At 37.5% G+C, this 12,106-nt stretch overlaps 1 protein-coding gene across 11 annotated transcripts in view; it reads right to left on the bottom strand.

Moving 5' to 3' along the window:
• The window catches only part of SOX5 (SRY-box transcription factor 5), a 1,016,716-nt gene that overhangs the window by 229,356 nt on the left and 775,254 nt on the right, over positions 1-12,106 (bottom strand). For all 11 annotated transcript variants that reach the window (XM_076007578.1, XM_076007575.1, XM_076007577.1 and 8 more), the window contains one exon: positions 3,903-3,989. In XM_076007578.1, coding sequence (XP_075863693.1) covers positions 3,903-3,989 — 87 coding nt within the window. The remainder of the gene's footprint in view (positions 1-3,902; positions 3,990-12,106) is intronic.

The raw sequence follows: 12,106 nt of genomic DNA, 5'->3' as shown, positions 1-12,106 counted from the left end.
TTGGATTCAGTCAATGGCCTCACTCAAGAATCCAGAATTAATATGTCTTTAATTCATGAGCTCTAAAAGACTATGGTATTGCTGAATGGATCATTCCCTTGAATCCTTTATTGGCAGTTCTATAGGTGTTTGCCTTTATGTCCTATCTTCAGAAAAAGCAAAATTATAGCGTTCAAAAAGAGATAATTTTTTTATTATAGGAAATGCAGCTGGCACTTCCCTTAACTTCAGATTCAACACTTTGTGGACTTAAATTAATGCACTGTGACCAGGGTCAGAGCGTCCATCAGGGATACCAAGGAGAAGCAAACTAGGCTCTAAAAAGTTCTTCAAATAAGGCAAGTGGAGAAACTGATGTAGAATTTTCTGAGTGACCTGGCTAGAGAACCTTCCAAACATTGCCCTGCTTTTATAACCTCACCAAGATAGAAATAATTGAGAGTATTTTGCACGCAGATATTTGTGTTATAATTCTATAAATAAACATTAAGTCAGCAAAATACAGATCTTGCAATTACTTTGTTGAAAAACAAATGATCTGTTTAGATTAGTTAAAGCCACCACAGATCCCCAGATACCGTCCTCAGGTGAGGTGCCAATGCAATGACCCTCAGTGTGATGGAATTTCATGCTAGCAGAAACAGCCTGTGACACTATTCATTGCTAACTGGAGTGCAAGCACTGTTTTCCCCTCTTCTCAATAACTATGAGACTACAAAAGACATTTCTTCACCATTCACACCACTGTTACTCAGTGCTTCTGCTACAGATAAGGGCAAAAAACTCTGTAAACTGGCCAGTTACACTATATGGCCGATTAGGAAAGCAGAAACAAAATAATTCCATCAGGCATCTAATCAGTTTATAATATATACTGATGGCTTTTGGCAGAGATTTTTAGTCAAACTGTTTTGTTCTGCAAAATCAGATCTAGTGTCCTTTTTATGTGTTTTTTAGAGGATTGTTTCTAATGTAACTTTAAAACATAATTACTTCACATTTCCAAAGTACCAGAGCATAAAATGGTATAAATTCTATCAGGTAAAATAACATGAAAAATAATTTTATGTTCTTAGAAGAGGGTGACCTTTCTTAACTCACTTTGTTTCTTGAAAAATGAGATTGACTTTAAGTGGGTATGACAACTATTTATTGATAGCTAAACTATCCAAATCAAATGCTATTTATTTCTCCTATTTAAAAAAGTTTGTCATTTACTTGTAAAATATTTTTAGTAAGAAACACTTCTCTAAACTTCTCCTAGCTGTGATTCTAATATTTTTCCAAATGCCCTGAAAGTAATTCACTGATAGCAACTTAAAACTAGAACTTGAGAACTAAGCTCAGTTCTCACTTGGCTATAGTCTAAAGCAGGCGTCCTCAAACTAAGGCCCCTGGGCCACGTGTGGCCCGCTGAGGACATTTACCAGGCGGGGCCGCCAGGTGATTTTGCCGACACTGCCTGTCCTACTTAGCAGCTGACTCACGGTGCGCATGTGTGGAATGTGCGCCGCACTCTCCAAGGGCCCTCCAACGGTCTGAGGGGCAGTGAACTGGCCCCCTGTTTAAAAAGTTCGAGGACCCCTGGTCTAAAGTATTCAAAAGAGGTCACCAGTGCACACACATAACACACATACTCACTCATTCACACATTTCCGTAACTAATTAAAATTTAAATGAAAACTGACCACTGTAAATAGTGGAGAAAAGTTTCAATCCACAACTAAGACCCTGTAAATAAACATCCTAACATACGCAAAGGTTCTCTTCAAAGTCATTATCTTGAATTATTATTAATAGATCATCTAATAAAGCAATAAATAAATATTTTCAGATTTTAAAAAAAGCTCAGACTTACGCTTCTCTCTCCCAACAAAAAACAGTATTCGAGTACCAAAGACTTACACCTCTACTTGCCTCATAAAAAGTAGCTACCCAAACAACTAAACCATTGTTCTTGTCTAACTTCTGAAGTGGCATGAAAACTACATTCCTGGGCACTACATAATCTTCGTGCCTGACCCCCCAAGAACCTTTAAGTCAAATTCATTTACACCCAGAGGGCAATACACTATTGTATACTCTCCATTTTCTAGCCACCTATGAACAATGGATAGTAATTGCAACTGTCATGGGCAGTCAGAAGGAAAAGTAACCCAGTGCTATTTTTCCAGTTTACTGCCAAACCTGAGCTGAGCACCTAATAACCATGTCCCGAACAGAAGAAAGACCTACAGTCGCTTTTAAAATGCATCAGAAAACAGTTTTTTGAACAGAAGCAGAGAACAATAACCAAACTTGTGATCTGAATGTGAAGCTTAAAAAACTCAAAATTAAAGACAGAAACTTCTTTTGTGATTGTACTGTAGCTTCCTAAACTAACCCCCCCAGGCAAGCCTGAAAGGACAGCTGAGCTTTCCTCTAAGCTTGTTATCAGTGCTGTTGCTGCTTTTAGGTTTGACTTGTGAAGGAAAACAAGGGAGGGGAAAAAATATTTGCCTTCCAATGGAATGAGATCACAGGCTTGGAAAAGGCAGCCTTTTCTGCTCTACTCTCAGTTATTACTTAGGTGAGTGGTAAAGAACCTTGGAGAATATATCCTAGGCCTCAGGTGCAAAATGGGTTAAAATCCATCAAAATAATGTAAAGGACCTACAGTCTGAAAATGAAACTTCTCAGTTCTCCTTAAACTTTGTCTTTAAGCTCTTTAAGGCACATTAATTATTCCTCTGATTCCATTATAGATTTTCCTTACCAAATTTGTTGATTAGCACTCATTCATTCTCTCATCATCCATTCACAATTAATCATAGTCTGAATATATGTAATTTCAAATTATCTGCATGAAAAGTGAAATATTCCATCAAACATTTTCTGGAAGTTTCTGAGTATTCAGATGTTAATGTTATATAAGCCTAACGGTTGATAAGACTGATACTTTGCCCTTCTACAGGACACAATGATGGAGTAGAGACAAGAGAGTCAGTTGCCCCTCTCACTGGGAGAACTCTTGCACAGACATGCACATGCGAAAAAGTTACTTATACACATATTTCCACATGTATATTAATATATATCTGGTAATGTTTAAATACATATTCAGTCCCTACCAAAAGTATATGCAATAATATATATTAATAACTAAATATTTTAATATTGATGACAAAGTATCTTGAGTTTCTCAAAATTAATCCCACCTTAGAACTCAGAATCCCAAGTGTCCTATTGGCAACACATAGAAAACCATAGATTTGGGTTTTCTCAAAACCCACCATGTTTTGAGGAAAACACATTTTTAATTGAAAGGATCATTTGCTTATATTTTTATATAAGGAAATTTAAATCTTTTCCCCTTGTTATTAATTAGTAGCAGTGTATTCAGATATGAATATTCAGTATCTTCTGTACTTTATACAGAATTTTTCTTAGTTGGATATAATAGCTGATTCAAACAATGAGAAAACACTGCCCTTACTTGTACAAAACAACCTTTTTTATGCCTTCCTGATTCATCATTTCTGGTTTTAAATGTTGAATATATACCTCCATATTTCCAATATGGAGAACATATAAAATTATCTTATAAAGATGCAATTTTTAACTTTGCTATAGGTTCATTCCTACTTATGAAATAAATTATTTAAATTAAATGAAAGATGAAAACCAAAGCCTGTTAAAGACACAGTGGGTTTTTTTCTGTTAAAAATAACAAACCATTTATCCAATAAGGCACAAAGAGAGAAAATAAAAACCCTGGTACCTATTGAAAGAAGAAATACCCAACACAGAGAGTGCATGAAGCAGGATGGGTTGGGAGCAGAAGTACATTATCACCATTAATGTTCCTAAATACCAACTTCATTTTGGTACATTTTGGATAAAAATAATCACATGCACATTACCTTTTATTTCGCCAAAGTTCCCTGATCCCATTGCAAGAAGCTTGTCTTTCCAGTCCTTTGAGAGTAGCTTTTCAATACTGGGAGTTTCTAAGCAAAGGAAAAAAAAAAAAATGCAAGCAAATCAACATGACTATCTTTACAATGGAGCTCATTAAAAGTCTCTGCTAAAAATAAGGCCATCTCTATCCCAGCCCCAGTTCATAATGGCTTCATCCAAAAACTGATAACAGGGGCAGAAAAAAAGAATCTGTTTTGTCACCTGCTGTTTCAAAATCATTAGCTTTTTCCTCTTGCAGAACAAAGCTATACTAATTCTTTATGACAATGGGTACATTGTAGGGGTGAGGGGAAACTTGCCCTTTCCCCTGAAAGTTCCCTGAAAGATCAATTCACAATTAAGGCAGATTAATAAGAGAAAGGTTTATTTACCATGCACATGGGTAGAATCATAAAGCAATTACCCAATATCCCATTGGGATCCAGATATATTTATAGAGGAGTTGGGAAATAAGGAATACAGGTAATTCTGTTTAGAGGTGACAAATGGTGCTAAGGAGGACAAATGGATGGGGGAAACAGATTGACTTGTAAATGATTCTCATTGCAAATTAAATTAACCTGAGGGACAGGCACCATATTTAAATGATTTGGGCGAGATCTGGTTGCATTCTTGATCTTTCCTTGTTGTTGTTTTGTTTTGTTTTCTGGCAATATAACGAAATAACAGGGAGAGGAAGGGAAGAGTCAATTGCCCCTTTGATCTTTTGATCAGGTCAGTCTGGTTTATGCAGATAGAGTGAAAGCCTCTCACAATGCCTTTTTAACTGGAAGGGCCTTAATTCAAAATACCAAGGAGTCATATTTTGGGGTGAAATATCCTAAGCTCCTTCAATGTAAACTTGCAGTTCATTGTCTTTCAATTTGGTGAACAAATTCTTGCTATAATGGATGCTTGTCAATTTCAGGGTGTTAGTCTGCAGTCAAAAAATAATTATGTTGATAAAATGCAGAGTAAAAAAAAAAAGCAAAGAATTAGCTCTTAAATCTGCTACATGTAATTATATCCCTCTGTGTGTTTACAATTACATCCACTTTATAATATGTGTTTAACATCGTGTGGTGGTAAGCACACTGTGGAAAGATTCGCCAGTATTTCGAACACTGAAAAAAAAAAGCATGAAAGAAGCTTTAAAACGATTGCAAAATCTACAGAAATGAGTAATGTCTACAGTGGAAACTTATCATTTACTTATTTCACATTTGTATCACACTCTTTTCAAAAGCCCTGTATTGGATAGAGCACACACATTTTAGAGAACAAGGTTATGGTTTAGTCTGGTATTCGTTTCTATATATCACATGGTTTTTTACTTTTCCTTCTGGGTTGAAGTTTAATGTATAAGCAAATACAAATGCTAAGAAAAACTTCCAAACATTAAACTCAGTTTCAAACAATATAATTTGTATATTCTTGTCAACATTTAGATGGATACACAATTACAATGGCTTTCAATCCCTTGATTAGCACTGCATTCAGTTAAAAAAATGGAATGTACTAAAAGATAAGTGTCCCAGTATGCCCCATCTAAATAACAATACCCACACTTATTATCTAGACGGAAGACATACACTACAATTCTCTACATTGGTGTTTATGTGTATTTGCATTCTGGGCTTTGCTTACCCCCTACCTGGCACATAAAGGGAGTACATGTTAACTTATGAAAGGGGGTGGCTGGCCTAGGGACAGTAAGATGATTAGAAACTGGTTAATTTTCCCCACAGTAAAATACATTTTAAGGAGTCTTCATCATCATCTTTTAGCTAATGCTATCTACTTTTTACAGTGTCCCGTCTTATAGCCATCAACTGTCAGAGTCGCAAAGCCTCTGTGGAATTTTCAACAAAGCCAAGGTGCAATTTTCCTTTGAAAAAGGGTAACAATATGGAAGAGTTCTTTCTCAGATGTCACAAACTTGTGGACAATACAATGGTGAAAAGCTATGAATGATTACTCTTTTACATAGTCTATACCTATGTTGCAAATATATATACACATGCCACAAGTACTATGTGCAAATTCACCTATAGAATGTGTGGAATACAGTTTTTCCTTTTTAACAAAATATGTATCTCTATTTTTTGCATTTAAGGACAAAAAGAGTCTGAAGAATTTAATTCTACTTTTTCTTAGAATATCCCTATTTCTGTATCATATTGTTTCAAAAATAGAAATGGCAATAAAACACAGGAAATATATTCATACTGTAATCAATATTTCTATTCATTGAGACTTTAAAAGTAACTTTAAAATACTTCTGCAAAGTATTTTAAAGTAAAGACTTTGTGAGTGAAATTATTTCTTCAACCTTATCAGAGTAGGTCAAACAAACACCGCTGTTTCTTTTTTCCAGCACTCTACAAAAATTCTTGAGTAGCATGTAAACAGGGCACAGCCAATATGGTATTTGCAATAGAGTACTGTCAGTCATTAAAAGCTAACAAACCTTTGCAAAGCAGGAATGCAGCAATAGAAATCCATTGTGCACTAACAATAGGCCCCTGAACCTCCAGGCACCAAAAGCAGACCATTTTACTTTTAAGGCTATTGTCTGCAAAGTCCATGACAAAGCTTTTCCCCTGCAGCTAGACAAAATATTCACTGTAGTGTGCTCATAAAGAAACAGAAGTCTTCTGTCTAAGTTTCAGAGTTAAAGAAACAGCAGCCAGATTTCTGAAACCTGCAGAACATTCCTGGCCTCTTTATTAACTAGCATAAAGATATAAGGCTCATACACAGAGCCAGTTTTTTTTTTTTTTTTTAAGTACCTGACTTTTAGCACACACTTATAGAAAAATGAATAACTTCTTTAGGACCAAATTATTTGAAAAATGTAAAATCAGAAACATATCTAACTCAAGGTTGTCATGTCTGTGGCTGAAAAAGGACACTAATACTTAAAATGTGGATGAGGTATATACTTTAAATTTAGATTCAAATACATTTATTGAGCAGCCTATGTGCCAGAAACTATGCTGTATGTTTTTACCTGAATTCTCTTATGTAATCATAGCAACTAACCGAAGACTTCGATTGTGTTATTATATTTACGTTACATGCTAAAAAAACAAAAACAAAAACAAAAAACAAAGAAGAAGCACAAAGGAAAAAAAGGACTAGTCTGAGATTCCATAAAATGTAATAGGGAGAATTGAAGTCTTGAGCTAAGTGAGTTTTTCTGCTACACATTCTTGACTCTTTATTATAGACAACAAAATGATAATGATAACTATTATTTTATGCCCTAAGTTCTCAGCAGTGTACCATGTCCTTACATGTAGTATCTCAAACTTCTCAAAATAATCTTCTGAATTAAATATTAGTATGTCAGTTTTACCATTTATTAATAAGAAACCAAAGCTTACAGAAATATCATGACTTGCCCAATATGTAGCTAAATTCAACTTACTGGGAAACAACCCTTCATAAAATTAATAAGGGGCTACAAGGTGGCAACTGTGGTAGGAAAAATATATATAACCAGCCATTGTTCCCTAGTGTGCTTTCCTATAATTGCTTACTACTCAGTATTCATATAGCTGATGGTCATAAAGATTCTTAGCTGTTTGCATTGCTCCCATAGATTACATCACCCTTGTGAAACCCAAGGCTAGTTTCTGAGAGATCTTCCAGGTCCTGCATTCCTGCTGACCCACCCAGATCAGTGGCCTGTACCAAGGAACTGACTCAACTGGTCTTGCCAAACCCACCCAGGAACTGACTCAGTACAAGAAGACAATTTCTACACTCCTATGATTGCACCCTGAACCCAGCCAATTAGCAGACCCAATTGCCTAGTCCCTTGCCCACCAAACTATCTTTAAAAGTCCTTTCTCCAAAATTCCAGGGGAGATGGATTTGAGAACTTTCTCCTCTCTCCTCCCATGGCACCGGTGATATTAAACGCTTTCTTTGTTATAATGCCTGCTGTCTCAGTGTACTGGCTTCCTATTGAGCAGCGGGCAATGACCCCAGCAAGACTGTAACACTGGGTCCCGAAGTTTTTGCTCTTTCCACCACACACACTGCTATGGTTAGAAAGGGTCCCTCAAAAAGCGTATGTTGCAAATTTAATCTTCAATGCAACAATGTTGGGAGGTGGGGCCTAAAAGGAGAGATTTAGGTTAAGTGGGTTCCACCTTCGTGAATGGATTAATGCTGATTAAAAAGAGGCTGCAAGTTCAAAGAAGAGACTGCAAGTTCAATCTCTCCCATGCACTTGCTGTCTTGCCCTTCTTCCTTCTACCATGGGATAATGCAGCAAAGAAGGCCCTCACCAGATGCTAGCAACTTAATTAATACTGGACTTTCCAGCCTCCAGAACTGTGAGAAATAAATTTATTGTATTTATAAATTATCCAGTCTATAGTATTCTGTCATAACGCCACCACAAAATGGGCTAAGGCAGAAAATTGGTACTGAGAAGTGGGGCTGCTGTAGTAACAAATAGCTGAAAATGTAGAAGTGGCTTTGGAACTGGGTGATGGGTAGAGGCTGGAAGAATTTGGAGGAGCAGGCTAGCAAAAGCCTACATTTTCTTGAAGAGAGAACATTAAAGGCAATTCTAGTGAGGGCTCAGAAGGCAATGAGGAACGAGGTATTGGACACTGGAGTAAATGCCATCCTTGCTACAAGGTAGCAAAGAACTTGGCTGAATTATGTCCATGCTCAAGGGATTTCTGGAAGGTGGAACTGCATAAGTAAGAGTAAGATGTGAGCATAGAGCAATTATCCAAAGACTGAATTTATCATTAAAAGGGAAACAGAATGAAAAGATTTGAGAAATTTGCAGCCTGGCTGTGTACAGAGTAAAAGGGAGTGTTTAGGAGAGCAAACCAAGGGTGTGGCCAAAGCAACCCTTTGCTAAACAGGTTAGTATGGCTTTAAGAGAGCCAGATGCTATACAGCAAGCTCTGGAAGGCATTTCAGAGACCTTTGACGCTGCCCCTCCCGTCGCAGGCCCAGAGCAGGGACTTGAGGGCAAGGTTTTCAAAGACATAACCAAGGGACCTCAGCATTTGGCACCCACGGAGGCCCCAGGACTTGGCTCCCTGCATCCCAGCACAGTGCTCCCCTGCTGCCCCAGCAGTGGCTCAAGCAGGCCTAGGTATAGCTCAACCCACTGCCTCTGAAAGGTACAAGCTGTAAACCTTGGCAGTGTCCATGTGGTGCTGTCTGCAGATGAGCAGCAGTGTACAAGCTGTGGGGCCATGGTGGCTGGCCTCCACCTAGATTTCAAACAATGTACTGAATAACCTGGAGGCCCAGGCAGAGACTTGTTGCAGGCAAAGAGCCACCACAGACAAAACTCCCATTAAGTGGAATATCCTAGTGGAAATGCTACAGAGACCCCAGAACTGTAGACCTGCCAGCAAGATACACTAGCATGGGAGAGGTACAGGCATGAGATGCCAACTTGTGAGACCTGTGGCATGTCCTGCACCCAGCAAAACTACAGGGGTGGGCTGCCAGAACCTTTGGGGGCCTAATCCCCACCCCAGTGTAGTCAGGATTCAGAGTAAGGAGTCAAAGGAGGTAATTCTCCAGCTTTAAAGATGTATTCTCCTGCTAAAAGACTTAACGTGTTTTCTGTTGGGTTTTGCACTTACTTGGCACCAGTTACACCTTTCTTCTTGGCTAGTTTTCCCTTTTGGAATGGAAACTGCCTATCCTACATCTGATCCATCAATTTTATTTTGTAATTCAATAACTTATTTTGATTTCACAGGCTCATAGCTGAAGAGAAATTTGCCTCAGGATGAACTGTGCCTTGCGTCTCACCCATGACTGATCTAGATGAGACTCTGGACTTTGGATTTTGAAGTTGTTACTCAAACAACTTAAGACTTTTAAGGCTACTGGAATGAAATGAATGTATTTTGCATGTAGGAAGGACATGGATTTCAGGCACCCAGGAAGAAATGCTATGGTTTAAATGGGTCTCCTAAAAAGCAAATGTTGGAAACTTAATCCTCATTGCAAGAGTACTGGGTGATGGGAATGAAGGGAAATATTTAGGTCATGAGGACTTCACCCTCATGAATGGATTAATGCCAATCATAAAAACGTTATAAATTCAGGCTGGGTGTGGTGGCTCATGCCTATAATCCTAGCACTTGGGAGGCAAAGGTGAGAGGATTGCTTGAGGCCAGGAGTTCCAGACCAGCTTGAGCAAGAGCAAGACCCTTCTCTACATAAAAACAGAAAAATTAGCCATCCACGGTAACTAGAGCCTGGAGTTCCAGCTACTTAGGAGGCTGAGGCAGAAGGATCACTTGATCCCAAGAGTTTGTGTTTGCAATGAGCTATAACAATGCCAGTGCCCTTTAACCAAGGAGAGAAAGAGAGAGAGAGAGAGACAGACAGACAGACAGACAGACAGACTGTGTCAAGAAAACAAAAACAAAACCCCAGGTTGTAAATGCTGTCTCTGGTGCATGCACACTCTTGTCCTTCTTCTGCCATGGAAAAATGTAGCAAGATGGCCCTCACCAGATGCTAGCACCTTGATATTGGACTTCCCAGCCTCCAGCTGTGAGGAATAAACTTATTTTCTTTATAAATTACCCAGTCTGTGATATTCTCTTATAGTAACACAAAAAGGAATAAGACATACACATTCTCTTATTTAATCTACAAAGTACTCCTTGATAGTAGGGAAAATTCTTAACTCTACTGAATGGATAAAGTAAAAACTTGAAAATGTAAGTTTTCTAGGGTAGCATGTATATATGAGCAGCAACTGTGGGATTAAAAGGCAGGATTTTTTACAATTCTTATCATCCTCAGAGTGTAGTCCAACTATGAGACTTTCCACTCTAGAACTCTGGACAATTTAACGACAATCTATGACCACATGGCACAGATATACAGTAAAAGAGTTTTATTTTACTTTATATTGTGGAAGGAATATTGGGCTATAAAGTCCAACAACCTGGGTTCTCCCCAAGATGGTGACACTGGCTAGCTTTGGTGGAAGGGGTCTGGAGGGAACAGCGCCTTAAGCACTTCATTTCACCTACTTCACTTCTCTTATCTGAATTTCTGTATAACAAAGGGCTTCAAGCAAATCAGCATCTCCCATTTTACCTAATGCCACAGTTTCAATTTGTTTCCATTGGTAGTTCCTGGGAAAATCTTAAGAAATGATCTCATAATAATGAAGCGCAATAAACTGACATGTAGCAGTGACTAAATTTCTCTGAAAATGATAAAAATTCCACAGAAAATTCATGATTAGGAATGTACAGACCAAATGGCAAGAACCCAACAGTTAGAATGCACCTGTTTGTTAATGTATGAATATGAGTAAAGTAAAATTTAAAACAATTATCTAAGTGCTGCTTCCCAGCCTATGGAGTAAAAGAGATAGTTCTTATCTATTAAAAATTTAATTTTCTAAACTAAGATTTAAAAACACATAAGAGAATTGTATTTTGTACTACGAATATGGTATGTTATGTGCTTAGTTATTTGCAAACGCTCAAATTATGGAGTTTCCATTATTTTCATGTTAAAATGTGTCATGTTTTTAACTTAAATAGATTTATGTTAAAACCCCTTGTATCTCCTTCCCCTGAGATTTTATTCTCCCAAAGCCTAGTGAATCATTAACTTCAAAAGAAGAACTAAGGCTACTTATATTGAAATGAGAGGTTATAATAATAATTATTTACACGGCATTTCAGTTTACAGAATGCTGCCCAATACAAAAATTTTGTCAGTGGCATGTATAGCTATTGTATCCATTTTGCAGACCAGAAAACTAAGACTCAGAAAAATTCTGTGCTCAACATCACCTAGTCAGAAACTATTAGAACACATAGGATACAAAACCAGGTTCTCTTTATTCAAAGATCCATCTCCTTAGGGGAAAGGTAAATGCAATATGTTTTAAAAGAGGAAATAAAATAAATGTTAAGAAATAAGACATAAGATAAATAAGAAATGAAAGATATACTTCATCAGTCAACACATTAATATTAAAATGAGTCTAATTGAATTATCATTGTTTCTTTCTGCCAACAGGACCCTTTTTGCTATATTTGCTTGCTTTTTTCCCTTCTCATCCTTCCCTCCTTTGCTCACATATGCTTCTTCACATCAATGCCTATGGCAATCCCGACCAATGAATGGCCCCCCC

Source organism: Microcebus murinus, chromosome 10 (assembly GCF_040939455.1).
Source record: "Microcebus murinus isolate Inina chromosome 10, M.murinus_Inina_mat1.0, whole genome shotgun sequence".
NCBI classification, from domain to species: Eukaryota; Metazoa; Chordata; class Mammalia; order Primates; family Cheirogaleidae; genus Microcebus; species Microcebus murinus.
Note: the sequence above shows the minus strand (reverse complement) of the source record. Positions and strands in the feature narration are given on the sequence as shown.